This window comes from Wyeomyia smithii, chromosome 3 (assembly GCF_029784165.1).
Source record: "Wyeomyia smithii strain HCP4-BCI-WySm-NY-G18 chromosome 3, ASM2978416v1, whole genome shotgun sequence".
Classification (NCBI taxonomy): domain Eukaryota; kingdom Metazoa; phylum Arthropoda; class Insecta; order Diptera; family Culicidae; genus Wyeomyia; species Wyeomyia smithii.
Window position 1 is genome coordinate 161,731,355 of NC_073696.1, and position 19,494 is coordinate 161,750,848.

Genomic DNA, 19,494 nt, shown 5'->3' on the forward strand with positions numbered 1-19,494 from the left:
TCTACGGACACGAATCGTGGACGTGGAAGGAGGCCGATCGACGAGCGCTTGGGGTCTTCGAGCGTAGAATCCTGCGATCAATACTCGGAGGCAAACTAGAGAACGGGGTGTGGCGCAGGCGCATGAATCACAAGCTGTACGAAGTATACAAACACGCTGATATTGTCAAGTTGATGAAACACGGCAGGTTACAGTGGGCTGGCCATGTAGCACGGATGGCGGATGAGCGACCGGCAAAGATAATATTTAGTAGAGAACCGGATAGAGGCCGACGACTTCGAGGCAGACCGCGCACGCGCTGGATGTGTGCTGTCGACGAGGATGCCAGAGCAGCGGGTGTAAGGGGAGACTGGAGAGTAGCAGCCCAAGACCGAGTTTTGTGGAGACGTATTCTGGATTCGACATAGGATCTTAATGATCTGTCGCCATAAAAGTAAAAGTAAAGTAAGTACTTATGCGCGATAGGTGACGGAACATCTGCTTTCACACTAAAAGAAATAAAAATGCCTACGTCAAACGATGACACAGCGGCAATGATGTCTCGGCTTATGTCCAATCACTATAGATTTGACGCACATCTCCGTCGTGTTGGGCTCGGGGAGAGTGGTATCTGTGCCTGTGGTGAAGGTTATCACGACATAGAGCACGTTGTTTGGTCATGCCCTGTACACCGTGACGCCAGGTCTAGATTAATAGCTTCCCTGCAGGCCGAAGGTAGGCAGCCGGCTGTTCCTGTTCGTGATGTCTTGGCGAGCCGTGACCTATCCTACATGTCCCTTATATACGTTTTCCTAAAATCCATCCACGCCCCAGTTTAGTCCTATCCCCTTCCGCCTACATCCAACCAAACAACAAGAACACGTTAAGACCCCGGATCCGGAAACAGCAATCAGACCGAGAATGCGGCGGATGTTACGTGAGAAGGTGTGGTGGCCATGTATGGACCGCGATGTTAATGATCACATACAGCAGTGCCTGGGTTGCACAGCGGTGAGTAGACATGGCGCTCCTGAACCTATGATGCGGAAGGAAATGCCAGAGCGTGCCTGGCAGGAAATTGCCAAAGATTTTTTTTCTGCTAAAGAGTGTGCAACATTTCTCGACATTATCGATTACTATTGTCGGTTTACGAAAGTGATAGAAATGAGAGGCACTACGGCCTCTAAGACAATCGAGGCCCTCGAAAATGTATTTGCTGAACAAACATACCCCGGAACAATGAGAAGTGACAACGGACCTCCGTCTGAGGAATTTCGGAACTATTGTGTGTCTAAAAACATCAGGCATGTTCAGAGCATACCATATTGGCCGCAAATGAACGGGTTGGTGGAAAGACACAACCAAGGTGTATTGAGGGCCTTAAGAATTGCTAAGGCAACGAAATCCGATTGGCGAAAAGCTGTCAAGGATTATGAGTTCATGTATAATACGACTCCGCATACAATAACCGATAAACCGCCGTTAGAATTATTAACTGGAAGACCAGTGAAGGACCTGCTTCCGTCGTTGCGCACCGAGCCATATTGGCTACGAGACGAAGAAACGCGAGACCGCGATGCGATGATCAAAATGAAGGGTAAAATATATGCCGACAATCGGAGGAACGCGAAGGAATCGGAGATCGACGTAGGAGATACCGTGATGCTCAAGAGTTACAACACCCAAAAATTAGAACTGAACTTCAAACTGGAGAAATATGTTGTTGCTAAGAAAAGTGGAAACGATGTTATCGTCACGAACAAAGAAGGAGTGACGTATCGGCGTGCTGTTTCACATTTGAAGAAGTGTTTCACCTTAAGGACTATTTGCTTTTAATCGCCTGATCAATTTTTTTTTAATTTCAAGCGGGATATCAAGCCAATCCAACTTATTCTGCGCTTAAATACCACAAGCGATTCTTCATCTTTTCAGTTACAGCGTCTGAAACGACTATCAGTTTCGATATATGCGAAAGAATCATGTAGAAAATTCATAACTTGAATCATACATTGGATAGCATTCGTACACCCGAAAAACACCTAAATTTGAAGTTTGACTATAAAAGGGACATGTCTGGAATGCAATTTATCAATGATCAAAGCAAATATTTTCGCAGGCAATAATTTTTTTTTTTACCATGAATCTTGCGTGTGATAAGTGAAAAAGGGTCGCTTTACAACCAAGAAATGTGAATGCTAACTCCAAGAGCACTTCATAGTAGCCGCGAACTTGATTGCATAAAATTGCTTAATTTGATTGCAATTTTCATCGAACCATTTGGAGCGAAATTTTGGATCATTGAATCTGTGAATGATTTCGTTTGATGCTCTTGTAAAATGGTTGAAGAAAGCTGTTTAAGGTCCGTTGCTTTTGCCATGTAATATATTTTGCATAAAAGTTCATAGATATGAAGAGAACAAGTAATATTAGTTAGTTTTCGAAACTTTTCCGGAATATTCCAATCCACTAGCGTATTATGAATTTCTTAGGCGATATTTTTGCCGTAGCTTACATCAATTTTAAGCGCGCCCAAGAACTTTGCTGTTCCATCGTAACTCATAAAAATTGCAATTCGATCAACCTGAGATCTACCGACTATATTAGAAAAAAATTACCTTCCTAGTGAATTTAGATAACTAGTGCTGAAGTGTTTCATAGAAAAAAATAATAATAATACTAAAACTAACATTAAATCCATACAAAAAGCTCTTGATAACTTCAATAATTTTGCTTCACCAATCCGATTGTGACGGTTCACTAGGGATATAATCACTGAATGGCAGCTTCAAATCCTCTAACGAATACAAGAGGTTATTCATTTACAACGTAAGGAGAAGGGGATATTCAATAAAGAGTTCCATTGTGCGAGGCCCCCATGAAAAATTGTACTATTCAGGAATGGAAGGTATTCAAAATTGCTAAAATTTAGCGTTACGTAACATTTGAATATCTCTAATGATATGATTTTATGATTAAAGAGTATTTCAACGCAAAATATACAACTATTTTAAGAAACTAAGGCAAAAAACTTCATAAAGAGATAAAAAAAACAGCAATTCTTATGAGAATCTATTTTTTTTTAAATATAAGCGTTTTGTGGGTCCATTAAATGAACTCGGACCAACTTCAAATTTTCATGGCTTATTTTTGGAGTAAAAAGGAAACATTTTCCGCCCGGCGCTCATCGAAATCGCATGATGTTACAAAAATGAATGGCCAGTCTAATATATATTTCTTTTCCTGGGTTGACGGGAATCCCTTCATCGTCGGGGGATCGGCAGGCAGATGCTACGAGTTGCTCCTTTTTCCTAGCGGTACTCGGGACTCTCACATCGATCGGGTGATTACCTCAGTGTCCTGCAGATCGCTTGGTTTCTGGTGTGTGGCTCTTTCCACCGTTGTGATCCGGCTGCTTTAACCGAATATGAAGATTTTCACACTTTAAAACACTTATACTTTTCTCGACTTCTGGGTCCCTATTCGGGCGCCAGTTAAACACTTGGGTGTTGTTCGGAGTTTTTAAAAAAGCTACTGACACATTTCACTGCTCAATTAAGACTAATTTTATTAATTCTAACGATTACATTTGTGCCCGCCGTTCGATTCACGTTGGTCAGAATATGAACCGCTGACTCCGCATCGCTCGGTGGTGGCTCCGATCGTTCGATTGTCGTCAACCTGCTCGTCGATGGCATTGTCTGAATTGTCAGCAAATTCCTTTGGTAGCTCGGTTGTTAACTCGCGCAATATCCGCTCTGACATAGATTTTTTGCACGTTGTGGATTGGGATAACTGAAAAAATAGATATGACTAAAGTCGCATGGAAGCAGATCGTGCATGTTTTATGCTGCCGACGGTAGACCTGAGTATGAAGGTGGAAATTGTGATGTCGAACTATAACCGTTTTGTTTTAAGACGCAATAGCGTCAGTGCTGCATTTCTGTTATCTGCTGCCATCCAGCAGTTCGTGTGGTATCGGCACAATCATGGAATGAATTATACATAAAACACAAAGCGCGCATTCTTAGTCAACTAGGTATATTCTGTCGACCTTGTTAGGGAAAGAAGCATTGTGCGACCAATCAGAGGTCGACATTTGCGTTTCGACAAGGCTTGACAATTTTCAATAGTACAACAGTTCGAACAATCAGATTACAATTTTTTCCATTTGGACGGGTGCTTGGTTGATTTTCCAATCGCTTACTGCAAAAATGACGAAAATCGGTTGGAAACTGACTGAGCTTAAAACGGTTGAAAATGGACAATTTTTGTGACGCTCTCGATGTTTTTGGTTTTTGAAATTGGATCCCTGTAATGAAACTGGCCCCCTGTGTATGTTGCCGTAAGACGTAATTCTACGTCAACAGGTCAAAGCTAAAACAAGACAACAAGAGCAATGGGATTAGGATAGAGATGTCAGTTGGTTGGCTCGCACCAACGCGAACTCTTATATGCAATTGTCAACATGTGCGGGATGAAAATAGCAAAAATATTTCCTTCCTTTTTTCTCGCATGCAACGCGAATTGCAAAATTTGTAGGGTTGCGTCAAACGTCTGTTGGCCGTGTTGCCATTTGCTGGTAATGTGGTTATTATTGGTTTTCGAACATGATATCCGCGATAGCATGTAGCCGAGGTGATATCCGTTGACAGCTCGATTGTATGGGATATCAGGTATGAAATGGATGGTGATATGGCCTCGATAGCACGAATCGCCTGCTATCAGGTGATACGCGGTGTAGTGTGAACGGGGTATTAAACGTTTTTTGACAAGAGAGTGTTTCAGGGGTATGTATATTATTTTACATTTACAATACATTTCCACAACAAATTTATTTTCAATTTTTAACAACTGTAAGCGATTTTAAGATAAACACTGCCGTCAAGAAATCATGACACAGGGATGCCAGGTCATTATTCAAATATTTTCACACTCCATAAAAATGTCTCCACACATAAGAAATTTGCCAACACGTTAAAAAAGTTATCGAAAATCCTGATGAACACATTAAAACAGGTGCCGTTAATCAACCGACTATTAGGCTTCCACTTCTTTTCATCAGCTCTAATGTCTTCGAAATTAGGACATGACCCTCTAGCAGCAGAAGTGTGACTTTGTTCACTACTTGCCAGTTAGTGAAAATTTTAAAAAATCTAATTTTTCAATTTAAAATTCAAAGAAAAACCATAGAGATTTAAGAAAAAAATCATAGTGCCTACTGAAAGTTCGGCCATCGATTATGTAAGAAAAAGCAGGTATTTTTTTTAAATTAAAACCCCCTGTTGTTAAGTTTATTTCAAACAGTTTATTAGTGTTGCAATTTTCAGGTATCTTAGGTACATTGATACCTCAAAAAATAAAAATACCTTTGATCAAATTTTTGCTGGAAATAAATTGTTCTGATTTTTAACTCCGACCAAGTGGTAACCCTATATCGGTAGGTTATTCATAATTTGAAATAATTGACTGAAACTGGTTGGATATATGGCGAATAAATTCAAAGATCTCCCGTGTCCCGGCGAACAAAGGTAAATTTCTTGAAATAAGCCTCTTTTAAAATAAAATTCAATAAAAATGCAAAACATAATAATATCGAGTCAATAATGATATTTTTTTCCGAAATCCCCTCATAGAAGCTTAAAGTACTCATTTTTGAGTCGAAAATGAGTAACTTTTACGCATCACGCATCAGGTATAATATGGGTAATATTTACTCAATTTTTATAACATTCGGTGGTACTCAAAAATGAGTAAAACAACTTCTACTCAATTTTGAGTACATACGGTTTTGGCGAAAATGATTAGGTTTTGAGTCAGTTTTGGGTTATCCAGAGTGAGCGTGTAGATCTACGTGATTGTCATTTGAGTTCATCATGAACTTGTGAGATGATTTATCCCGTGAATCTTATGCAGCAGAAATATGCATTTCATGTAGAATTTATTTACTGGTAAAATGAAAAGCATTTGTGTATCCGATAGCTGTCACGTTTTATGCAACGTATATTTTTTATTTATTTCTATAATTTTTAATATATCAGAAATGGCTATCAGACATTATCGAAATATATTGCGTAATAAATCTCTGCTATACAAATTCGTCAATTTGTAAATGAATAAAACAACATCAAAACTGCCAAATATTACGACATTCATCGGCGATGGTTACTATCCGCTGAAGCTGCTGGTATTCAGGTAACTCCTCCACCACCGAACTAAAGCGGTGTGAAACCTGTAAACTAAAGACTGAATATTATTTAGATTTTTCCAAAACTCACTCATTTGCAAACCATCGAGAAATTCTGTTTATGTTCTGACACTGAATCAGACAAACGTTTCGCCATTTTGATTTTTGGATATTTCCGCACATATATATATATATATATATATATATATATATATATATATATATATATATATATATATATATATATATATTGGCAGAGCTGTATGCCACCACGGGTCGGTATTTGGCGATTACCGTAGGCCACGGAAGTGCTCACTGCAAGCAACTGCAAGTCCCGGACCATCAGCGAGAGCTAGCCTAGGTTGTGGTGAGACTCAGGCATCGGGCCGCCGAATTCTCGCAAAAGCCACATTATCCGGAAGCAGCTCTGACGGAGCGAATAGTGCCGCTCCCACCACCCAAATGCACTAATTCGCCCATTGGGATTGATGCCAGTAAGTTCCCAATTACGGCAACTGGTCGCAACGTCATATGATAAGAGTCGGATTTTGTTTTCGTACCACGATTCTGGGCTGGCACCTGCGCCGAGCTCCCTTAGTAAGGTCGTGTGACAACGGCTTGAAACGGCGAGACAACAACCGGTGCAGGGGTCTCCGTCCCGTAAAACCTGGCAGGCCTTCCAGTACGTTCCAAATTCATTGCCCGGTGGGAACCGGGCAGCAGTGGGATCAGATGTCCTTTCCTGACTTGCGCCGGTCGGGGGTGTCATAGTTGCTCATAAGGCGCTGTGGCAGCCGCCCCTAGCCATGGCCTCACTGCTTCGGCATAGACTACCATGGGACCAGATAGGCGACCACTCCAGTATGGATAAGGATAGCGGCTGGAAGGGGGACCCACTTAACAAAAATGAACAATGAAAATAATGAAGATCAACAATTGGGCGCAGATGGGTTGAAAAACCCGTTTGCACGAGGAGGCATCCAGAGATGGATGCAGTAAAGGACGCCTGCGAAGACGGCAAAGGCAGTACGCCTACCGGATCGACGCAAGACATCGCAGTGGCTGGTCCACTGTTGATAAAAGCGGTCGGAAGACAGCGAGACACGCTACCGAAGGTAGTAGCGCTGTCGGAGCAGCTCGATGCCACAATCGAGTTTGCGAAAAGTCGCACCAACACGACGAAGTACCTGAAGCAGGCTCTCTACATGCTTCGGTCCTCCGTCGATGCTGCGAAGGAGGAGCACGCCGAGCTCAAGGCAAGAGCGGTGGCTGCAGAGAAGAATGCAACGGAGGTGACCGGAAGGGCGACGAAGTCGGTCCAAACGGACACCTGCACGTTTGCAGCGGTTTGCGCCTCCGGGTCAGCCGCAAAAAGAGCAAGGCAGTCTTTGGGGGAAGCCCCCAAGAACAGCAAGAAACGGTTGGTTGTGCTAAGCCCGCGAGACAGCACACCAACGGCCTCCAAGTCCGCCGAAAAGTCTGCCGAAGTGGCAGCTACGGGAAACCCTTGGGTTACCGTGGGAGGAAGGAAGCGCCAAAAAGACAGCAAGCGCAACGACGAGAAGGCGACAAATCGTCCAAAAATGGGAAAGAAGGCGCAAAGCAGGGGCGACGCCCTCATACTCAAGACGGAGGGGTCCAAGTACTCCGAAGTCTTGAAGAAAATGAGAGGCGAAACCCAGCTCAAGGATCTGGGAGCGGATGTGCGGACCATCCGTCGTTCTCGCACCGGCGAGATGATCCTTGAGCTCCGTAAGGATGCTAAAAACAAGGGCGCTGCCTACAAGACGGTAGCCGAGCAGGTCCTCGGGAAAGATGTGCAAATTCGGGCACTCACCTCAGAGGTGACTCTCCAGCTCAAAAACCTGGATGAAATCACCGAGAGGTGCGATATTGCACAGGCCCTCAAGGAGAAGTGCGGAGTGGAAGTAGCCACTGAGGTAATTCGCCTCCGAAAGGGTCCAGCGGGGACCCAGGTGGCCACTTTCCGGCTTGCATCGGCCGATGCAACTCTGGCCCTGAAGACAGCCAAACTTAAGGTTGGCTGGTCAGTATGTCCCCTGAGCATACTCCAGCAGCCGGACGTTTGCTTCAGGTGTTTCGAGGGAGGACACAAGTCCTGGACCTGCAAGGGGCCCGATAGGAGCCAGTTATGTAGGCGTTGTGGTGGTGCTGGCCATAAAGCTAAAGACTGCGGGGAGCCTTCCAAGTGCTTGGTATGTACTGGAAAACGGGACGCCAAACACTTTATGGGAGGCCCACGGTGCCCAGCCGGTAAGGCGGCCACGAAACCACGGGCGTGAGGGTGACACAATTGAACCTGAACCATTGCTATGCGGTACAGCAGCTGCTATACCAAGCAGCGTCTGAGTCGCGGTCGGACATCGCAATCGTATCGGACCCCTACTGCATCCCTCCCGGAAACGGTAATTGGGTTGCAGATAAGTCCAGTACGGCGGCCATATGCACGACCAGCAAGTTCCCGGTTCAGGAGGTTGTGTCAACCTCAAATGAAGGATACGCGGTTGCCAAGGTGGACGGAGTGTTCTACTGCAGTTGTTATGCTCCGCCGCGTTGGTCTATCGAAAGGTTCACCCAGATGGTCGATTTGTTATCTATGGAGCTGACGGGACTAACACCCTTAGTAGTGGCGGGCGACTTCAACGCTTGGGCTGTTGAGTGGGGAAGCCGCCGCATGAACCGGAGGGGTCAGATCTTGTTGGAAGCTTTGGCAAAGCTCAACCTAGATCTGGCCAACGTTGGAACCAAGTGTACATTCAGCAGAAATGGTGCGGAGTCGATCATCGACGTGACGTTCTCCAGCCCAGGACTGATCGTGAACTGGAGGGTAGACGATGGCTACACCTATAGTGACCACCAGTCGGTCTGCTATAGCGTAGTCCAGAACGTGAGGCGGCAGGCGACGGGTAGAGCCAATACTCCGACCGTCCGCGGGTGGAAGACATTGCATTTCGATGCCGAGGTATTTGCAGAAGCAATGAGAAGAGAGCGCGAGGGGGGCAGTTGGCTCCGCCCGAGTGCTGACCAATTAGTTGCCACATTATCACGGGCGTGCGACGCCACCATGCTTAGGACCCGCCAACCTAGGAATGGTAAGTCACCGGTATACTGGTGGACCGACGCGATAGCGGACCTTCGTAGCGCGTGCCTCCGTGCAAGACGGATGTTGCAACGTGCACGTACCGATGCACAGAGGGTAGAGCGCCGTGTAGTATTCGGATCTGCAAGATTGGCGCTTAAAAGTGCGATAAAGGCGAGCAAAAGGGCCTGCTTCGATAGGCTATGCGCGAGTGCCAATACGAATCCGTGGGGCAACGCCTACAGAGTCGTAATGGCGAAGACCAAAGGCGTGTTGGCGCCTGCAGGCCGATCACCAGCGATGCTGGAGCGTATCATCGAGGGATTCTTTCCACGACACGAGCCAAATCCTTGGCCTCCGGTTGCTGAGTCTCACGTCCGACGTTCCAGTATCTCAGACACAGACCAGGTATGGTCGGCCAACCTGCCGGGCATCCAATCCGTGAGAGACGGCAGCCGTGCAGAGGTTGTGGAGGAGGTAAGGGTTACGAATGAGGAACTCATCGTGATCGCCAACTCCCTAAAGGTGAGCAAGGCACCGGGACCGGATGGAATCCCGAACTTGGCCATCAGGACGGCCATGAAAGTGGCCCCCGATCTATTTCGAGCAGTCATGCAGAAGTGCCTGGATGACTGCCTCTTTCCGGACAGGTGGAAGCGACAGAGATTGGTGCTGTTGCCGAAGGCTGGGAAACCGCCAGGGGACCCATCGGCATACAGACCTATCTGTCTGCTGGACACTACGAGCAAGGTGCTTGAAAGGATTATCCTCAACAGACTGGTGAAGTACACAGAGGGTGTAAACGGTCTGGCAAGTAACCAGTTCGGCTTCCGGAAAGGTAGATCCACGCTGGATGCTATTCTCTCTGTCACCAAGACGGCAGAGGTAGCACTCCAGCGTAAGAGTTGGGGCATTCGCTATTGCGCAATCGTCACGCTTGACGTGAAGAATGCATTCAATAGCGCCAGTTGGGACTCCATAGCGCTCGCGCTTAGGAGCATCCACGTACCGGTGTCGTTGTACAAGATTTTGGAAAATTATTTCCAGAATCGGGTACTAGTTTACAACACGGAGGAGGGTCAGAAGTGCGTCCTAATCACCGCAGGGGTACCGCAAGGTTCCATCCTGGGCCCGGTGTTGTGGAATGTCATGTATGACGGGGTGTTGAAACTAAAGTTCCCTGTAGGGGTTGTGATCGTCGGCTTCGCAGACGACATCACGCTAGAGGTCTACGGCGAGTCGATCGAAGAGGTCGAGTTGACGGCCGCGCACTGCATACGCAAGGTCGAAGACTGGATGCACTCTAGGAAACTGGAGTTAGCGCACCATAAAACGGAGGTAACGGTTGTGAACAACCGCAAATTAGAGCAACAGGCGGTGGTCAGAGTCGGTGACTGCACCATTACCTCAAGGCGTTCCTTGAAGCTCTTGGGGGTTATGGTTGACGATAAGCTCACATTTAAGAGTCACGTCGACTATGCCTGTAAGAGGGCTTCAACGGCCGCTGCAGGACTATCTCGAATGATGTCCAATAGCTCAGCGGTATATGGCAGCAAGCGTAAACTTCTTGCCAGCGTGGTTTCGTCCATACTTAGGTATGGTGGGCCAGCGTGGTCCAAAGCGTTAGGTACCAACAGTCATCGTCGTAAACTAAAAAGTACCTACAGGCTCATGTGCCTGAGGGTTGTGAGCGCGTACCGTACAGTGTCATACGACGCAATCTGCGTCCTGTCCGGCATGATGCCTATCAGCATAGCCATTAAGGAGGACGTGGAATGCTTCGATCAACGTGACACAAAGGGTATACGAGGCACCAGAAGGTCATTCTCGATGATCAGATGGCAGCAGGAATGGTCCAATTCCGTAAAGGGTAGATGGACGCATCGACTTATTCCGGACGTATCCGGATGGGTCGGGAGGCGCCATGGAGAAGTTAACTTCCACTTGACACAGATTCTGTCAGGTCATGGTTGCTTCAGGCAGTATCTACACAGATTCGGGCATGCGGGGTCCCCCATGTGTCCCGAGTGCGCGGATGCGGAAGAGACTGCTGAGCATGTCTTCTTCGTGTGCCCTCGTTTTGTGCATGCGCGGAGCGACATGATGGTAGTGAGCGGGCCAGACACCACTCCGGACAACCTAGTTCGGAGGATGTGTAAAGACCCAAACATTTGGAGGGCGGTGTGTACAGCCGCCTCTCAAATAGTTTTAGAATTGCAAAACAGGCGACAGGTTGACCACCGACACGCCAGTGTTAGCTAACGACCAGTCTCCAGGTTAGTTAGCTAAGTTAGCAAAGATACCTAAAGAACCAAGAGGGTGCACAGAGCACAAAAGCCGCTTCCCGAAGCAATACCTAGCGGTGGTCCCGGGGAGTATTATGGGCTGGATTCAAACCAACCCCACACTCCCTGAGGTTGGTCACCTCAGGGGTTTGGATGCAAATTTCCCCTCCACCTGAAACAAAAAAAAAAAAAATATATATATATATATATATGTATATATATATATATATATATATATATATATATATATATATATATATATATATATATATATATATATATATATATATATATATATATATATATATATATATATATATATATATATATATATATATATATATATATATATATATATATATATATATATATATATATATATATATATATATATATATATATATATATATATATATATATATATATATATATATATATATATATATATATATATATATGTGCGGAAATATCCAAAAATCAAAATGGCGAAACGTTTGTCTGATTCAGTGTCAGAACATAAACAGAATTTCTCGATGGTTTGCAAATGAGTGAGTTTTGGAAAAATCTAAATAATATTCAGTCTTTAGTTTACAGGTTTCACACCGCTTTAGTTCGGTGGTGGAGGAGTTACCTGAATACCAGCAGCTTCAGCGGATAGTAACCATCGCCGATGAATGTCGTAATATTTGGCAGTTTTGATGTTGTTTTATTCATTTACAAATTGACGAATTTGTATAGCAGAGATTTATTACGCAATATATTTCGATAATGTCTGATAGCCATTTCTGATCTATTAAAAATTATAGAAATAAATAAAAAATATACGTTGCATAAAACGTGACAGCTATCGGATACACAAATGTTTTTCATTTTACCAGTAAATAAATTCTACATGAAATGCATATGTCTACTGCATAAGATTCATGGGATAAATCATCTCACCAGTTCATGATGAACTCAAATGACAATCACGTGAAATCTACACGCTCACTCTGGATAACCCAAAACTGACTCAAAACCTTATCATTTTCGCCAAAACCGTATGTACTCAAAATTGAGTAGAAGTTGTTTTACTCTCTTTTGAGTACCACCGAATGTTATAAAAATTGAGTAAATATTACCTATATCATACCTGATGCGTGATGTGTAAAAGTTACTCATTTTCGACTCAAAAATGAGTACTTTAAGCTTCAATGAGGGAATTTCGGTAAAAAATATCATTATTGACTCGATATTATTATATTATGCATTTTTATTGAATTTTATTTTAAAAGAGGCTTATTTCAAGAAATTTACCTTTGTTCGCCGGGACACGGGAGATCTTTGAATTTATTCGCCATATATCCAACCAGTTTCAGTCAATTATTTCAAATTATGAATAACCTACCGATATAGGGTTACCACTTGGTCGGAGTTAAAAATCAGAACAATTTATTTCCAGCAAAAATTTGATCAAAGGTATTTTTATTTTTTGAGGTATCAATGTACCTAAGATACCTGAAAATTGCAACACTAATAAACTGTTTGAAATAAACTTAACAACAGGGGGTTTTAATTTAAAAAAAATACCTGCTTTTTCTTACATAATCGATGGCCGAACTTTCAGTAGGCACTATGATTTTTTTCTTAAATCTCTATGGTTTTTCTTTGAATTTTAAATTGAAAAATTAGATTTTTTAAAATTTTCACTAACTGGCAAGTAGTGAACAAAGTCACACTTCTGCTGCTAGAGGGTCATGTCCTAATTTCGAAGACATTAGAGCTGATGAAAAGAAGTGGAAGCCTAATAGTCGGTTGATTAACGGCACCTGTTTTAATGTGTTCATCAGGATTTTCGATAACTTTTTTAACGTGTTGGCAAATTTCTTATGTGTGGAGACATTTTTATGGAGTGTGAAGATATTTGAATAATGACCTGGCATCCCTGTGTCATGATTTCTTGACGGCAGTGTTTATCTTAAAATCGCTTACAGTTGTTAAAAATTGAAAATAAATTTGTTGTGGAAATGTATTGTAAATGTAAAATAATATACATACCCCTGAAACACTCTCTTGTCAAAAAACGTTTAATACCCCGTTCACACTACACCGCGTATCACCTGATAGCAGGCGATTCGTGCTATCGAGGCCATATCACCATCCATTTCATACCTGATATCCCATACAATCGAGCTGTCAACGGATATCACCTCGGCTACATGCTATCGCGGATATCATGTTCGAAAACCAATAATAACCACATTACCAGCAAATGGCAACACGGCCAACAGACGTTTGACGCAACCCTACAAATTTTGCAATTCGCGTTGCATGCGAGAAAAAAGGAAGGAAATATTTTTGCTATTTTCATCCCGCACATGTTGACAATTGCATATGAGAGTTCGCGTTGGTGCGAGCCAACCAACTGACATCTCTATCCTAATTCCATTGCTCTTGTTGTCTTGTTTTAGCTTTGACCTGTTGACGTAGAATTACGTCTTACGGCAACATACACAGGGGGCCAGTTTCATTACAGGGATCCAATTTCAAAAACCAAAAACATCGAGAGCGTCACAAAAATTGTCCATTTTCAACCGTTTTAAGCTCAGTCAGTTTCCAACCGATTTTCGTCATTTTTGCAGTAAGCGATTGGAAAATCAACCAAGCACCCGTCCAAATGGAAAAAATTGTAATCTGATTGTTCGAACTGTTGTACTATTGAAAATTGTCAAGCCTTGTCGAAACGCAAATGTCGACCTCTGATTGGTCGCACAATGCTTCTTTCCCTAACAAGGTCGACAGAATATACCTAGTTGACTAAGAATGCACACTTTGTGTTTTATGTATAATTCATTCCATGATTGTGCCGATACCACACGAACTGCTGGATGGCAGCAGATAACAGAAATGCAGCACTGACGCTATTGCGTCTTAAAACAAAACGGTTATAGTTCGACATCACAATTTCCACCTTCATACTCATGTCTACCGTCGGCAGCATAAAACATGCACGATCTGCTTCCATGCGACTTTAGTCATATCTATTTTTTCAGTTATCCCAATCCACAACGTGCAAAAAATCTATGTCAGAGCAGATATTGCGCGAGTTAACAACCGAGCTACCAAAGGAATTTGCTGACAATTCAGACAATGCCATCGACGAGCAGGTTGACGACAATCGAACGATCGGAGCCACCACCGAGCGATGCGGAGTCAGCGGTTCATATTCTGACCAACGTGAATCGAACGGCGGGCACAAATGTAATCGTTAGAATTAATAAAGTTAGTCTTAATTGAGCAGTGAAATGTGTCAGTAGCTTTTTTAAAAACTCCTAACAACACCCAAGTGTTTAACTGGCGCCCGAATAGGGACCCAGAAGTCGGGAAAAGTATAAGTGTTTTGAAGTGTGAAAATCTTCATATTCGGTTAAAGCAGCCGGATCACAACGGTGGAAAGAGCCACACACCAGAAACCAAGCGATCTGCAGGACACTGAGGTAATCACCCGATCGATGTGAGAGTCCCGAGTACCGCTAGGAAAAAGGAGCAACTCGTAGCATCTGCCTGCCGATCCCCCGACGATAAAGGGATTCCCGTCAACCCAGGAAAAGAAAGTCCAGATATGCTGGCATTCATGTAAGTGATAGTTTTAATAAATAGTGATAGTGTTTTAGTTTAGACTAGCTGGCATAGTGAAATAAAAAAGTGTGTTTAATTGAGCCTCAAAGAAATTTTGCAATTTTGCAAGAATAATGAATCCACCTATACCCACGTCAGTGAACTCATTATCAAACCAACAGTTCTACGAACTAGGTAAAATACCGGATCTTCTAAGAGATCTTCAACCGTTTGACGGTAGAGCACAAGAATTACTTGCATGGCTCACAGACGTAGAAGATATTTTTCGACATTATCGGGAAAAACACGCAACCCCAGATCAGGTTGCAATTATTGAAAAAACTGTCAGACGTAAAATTCGTGGTGAAGCCGCAGATATTTTGAACGCAAATAATATTACTTACGATTGGCTCGAAATAAAAGAAACTCTCTTACTTTATTATCGTGATAAAAGAGATATCAAAACATTGGACTTTGAACTGACGACAGTGAAGAAACACCCGTCTGAAAGCCTCAGCAGCTATTACAGCCGAGTAAATGAACTGCTCGCTTCTATTATCGTCCAAATTCAAACAGACGAGAGAATGAGTCAAAATGCCGATTAACACACCACATATTTTCGAGAAAAAGCATTAGATTCATTCATTAGAGGATTAGAAAAACCCCTCAATGTGTTATTGAAAACGGCTACACCAACAAGCTTGGCAAAAGCATACCAATTTTGTATAGATTTTTACAACATGGATGCGAGAAGCGCACCATTCAGAAATGAACATTCCAATTATTCAATCCCCAAACCCAGAGAGCTAGACTTGCCTCGACATCCGCCAAAAATTCCACCACGTAACCAAAACTTTCCTCCTCCACCACCTAGAAACTTTCAAAATTCTTGTTTACCCCAACAGTACCGAAACCCCTTCATATCAAATCAGAGAATTAACACGAATCCATTTGTACAACCTCAACCCCGTTTCCAACCAAACTTCAATCCATTTTTGCAACCTCAAAATAGATTCCCACACAATCCAAACTTCTTTAATCATCCACCGAAGCCTCTCCCGAGACCCGAACCAATGGAGGTAGATCAAAGTGTCCGATCTCGGTTTTTAGATTATGGAAACCGACCTACCTTTCCTATCAAACGCCAACATCCCCCATCATCTAAAATACAAAATTTTAAAAGACTAGCTCACCCCATAGAAGGAACATCAACATTTAACGAAGTAGAAGCCAATGACAAAACAGATGCTAAACAATATCCCGAACACCAGTTTGAAGAGTACGAAGATTATCATGATTTTTATGCATACGATAGCAATAGTCACCCCCCCGAAAACATAGATCAAACTGATGCAACTCAAGAAACCAATTTTTTAGGATGGAACCCGAGTTGGTGAAACCGGTTCTACCATTCATCAACCTAAAAACAACAATTGGAAACTTTCCCTTCCTCATCGATACCGGAGCGAATATCAATTTGATTGATCCTAAACTAGCCTGGAGTTATAACATTTCAAGACAATATAATTTCTCAGCAAACCAAATATCGAGTGCTAATGGAAATTTCGATGCCACATCAGCAATCGACATAAATTTCTTCTACCCAAAAAGAAACTTCAAAACGCAATTCCTACTTCACAAATTTCATCCGTTTTTCCGTGGAATTATCGGTACGGGTATTTTAAAAGCACTTAATGCCACAATCGATATGAAAAAGATGACTCTTACCTTATGTAGAAATTCTGAAGAACTAGTAATCCCTTTACAAGAATATATACCTCAGAAACAAATAGCTAATAATGTAGAGCAGTTTAGAACTTGTCATCTAACCTCCTCAGAAAAGAAAAAATTGGAAGAAGTTTTGAATGCCAACAAAACGGCATTCCATGAGCCAAATTCGAAACTTACATATGCGACAAAAATTGAGTGCACCATCAACACAACTGATGATATTCCAGTACACCAGAGAGTTTATCCATACCCTGCAGCCTATACAAAAGAAGTCAACAAACAAATTAAAAAGCCTTTAGAAGATGGTATTATTCGACCTTCTCGTTCAGCCTGGACAGCCCCAGTTTGGGTGGTCACGAAAAAAACAGATGCCTCTGGCGAAAAAAAATTCAGAATGGTCATTGATTATAGAAAAATCAATGAAAAAACAACTTCAGATCGATATCCCATGCCAGAAATCAGCTATGTAATTGATCAACTCAAAGGCCAGAAATACTTCTCCACTCTCGATCTAGCTTCCGGCTTCCATCAGATCAAGATGAAAGACGATGATATACAAAAAACAGCATTTTCTATAAACAATGGCAAGTACGAGTTTATTCGAATGCCATTTGGCTTAAAAAACGCCCCTGCAACTTTCCAAAGAGCAATAGACGACGTTTTAAGAGAACATATTGGAAAAATATGTTATGTGTACATTGACGACTTCATAGTCTTTGGAAAGACTCTCGAAGAACATTTGGTGAATTTGAATATTATTTTGAACACGTTGAATAGAGCGAATTTCAAGATTCAATTGGACAAATCCGAGTTTTTACATTCTGATGTAGAATTCTTAGGATACATCATAAGCTCAGAAGGTATCAAACCGAATCACAAAAAAATTGAAGTGATTCAAAAATTCCCAGAGCCCAAAACAATAAAAGACTTGAAATCATTCCTCGGAATGATGAGCTATTACCGTCGATTTGTAAAGGACTGCAAAAATTGCAAAACCTTTGACAAATCTTCTACGAGGGGAGAGAAATCCGATGTCGAGCAAAAAAATTTACCTTTGTGATACTGAAAAACAATGTTTTAATAAAATGAAAAACATACTTTCTTCCTCTGATGTGTTGATATACCCTGACTATGAAAAACTATTTTTATTAACTACAGACGCTTCAGACTTTGCTATCGGAGCGGTACTGTCTCAAGGAGAAATGGGTCGAGATAAACCAATACATTTCGCTTCAAGGACCTTGTCTGTGACAGAAGAAAAATTTTCTGTTCCTGAGAAGCAAATGTTAGCGATTTATTGGGCTTTACAAACATTTCGGAATTATTTATATGGAACCAAGTTTAAAATTCTCACAGATCATCAACCCCTCACATTCGCACTATCGCCAAAGAATACGAATGCCAAATTGAAAAGATGGAAATCGTACTTAGAAGAGCACGATTATGAGATAATGTATAAACCAGGAAAAACAAACGTTGTTGCGGATGCTCTAAGTAGAATGGTATGTTCCATGACAGGAACCCAACATTCTGCCGATACTAGCGACGATTTCTACATCATATCAACAGAGGTACCAATTAGCGCTTTCCGTCATCAAGTTATCATTAAAAACGGTCCGAACTCAGTAATAGTTGAACACCCTTTTGAATCATATACAAGAATTACTATAACGATTGCCGATATTAATGAAAATTCTATTTTGCAGATCCTAAAAACTCACTTTAACATAGGTTTGGTAAATGGATTATTAACAGACGAAGACACCATGGGAAAAATTCAAGAAACATATAGAAAATATTTTGGCCAACAAAGACAGTTAAAAATCCGATTTACTCAGAAGCAACTCGAAGACGTTCAAGACGAAAACGAGCAATGGAACGTCGTAAGGAACGAACACATGAGAGCCCATAGATGTGTTCAAGAAAATAAGCTTCAAATCATGCGGAAATTCTACTTTCCAAAGCTGCATCAAAAACTCAGAGATTTAATTGTGAACTGTCGTATCTGTAACGAAAACAAATACGACAGGAATCCCATTAAATATCCTCTTCAGAAAACCCCGATACCGAATGCTCCTTTCCAAATCGCTCATGTAGACATATTATTCCCCGAGAGCAATCATTTTCTCACCTACATAGATAAATTTTCTAAATTCGCTCAAGTGATGCATGTCCAATCCCGAGCAGCAATTGATATTGTCCCAGTCCTCAAGGAACTCCTGTCCAAATACAAACCACCAGATATTTTAGTCATGGATGGTGAAAAATCATTTATGACCGGAGACCTGGTTAATTATTACAATGGTACTGGAATCACCCCCTACATTACGGCAACAGGAAGAAGTGAGATGAACGGAACGGTTGAACGGCTCCATTCAACTCTCTTAGAATTATACCGAATAACCAAAACTGAGAATCCCACTAAACCTCTTATTGAACTCTTGCACATGGTCCTTCATAAATACAATTCATCCATACATACCGCAACAAAATTTACTCCTTACGAAATTATCCTTCCATCTCCCCAAACACCCGAAATCATCGAAAAAGTATTTGAAAATTTAAAAAGGAAGCAAAAACAAGATCTTGACCATCATAATAAATCAAAGAAAATAAGA

The 19,494-nt window shown here is 42.3% G+C and overlaps 1 protein-coding gene across 1 annotated transcript; it reads left to right on the plus strand.

Annotated features, from left to right (window-relative positions):
* Positions 1-900: 900 nt before the first annotated feature.
* On the plus strand, positions 901-14,799 carry LOC129728781 (uncharacterized). Its single transcript, XM_055687236.1, has 2 exons — positions 901-1,749; positions 14,581-14,799. Exons 1-2 carry the CDS (start codon positions 901-903, stop codon positions 14,797-14,799), a joined length of 1,068 nt encoding a protein of 355 aa, XP_055543211.1.
* The last annotated feature ends 4,695 nt before the right edge of the window (positions 14,800-19,494 follow it).

What these genes read in the sequence shown, in the direction of transcription:
- LOC129728781 (XM_055687236.1), top strand. Translation starts at nt 901, where the DNA reads ATGCGGCGGATGTTACGTGAGAAGGTGTGGTGGCCATGTATGGACCGC. An exon ending in TCGTCACGAACAAAGAAGGA is followed by an intron (nt 1,750 to 14,580) that starts GTGACGTATCGG and finishes CTATTTTTTCAG; the next exon opens with TTATCCCAATCCACAACGTG.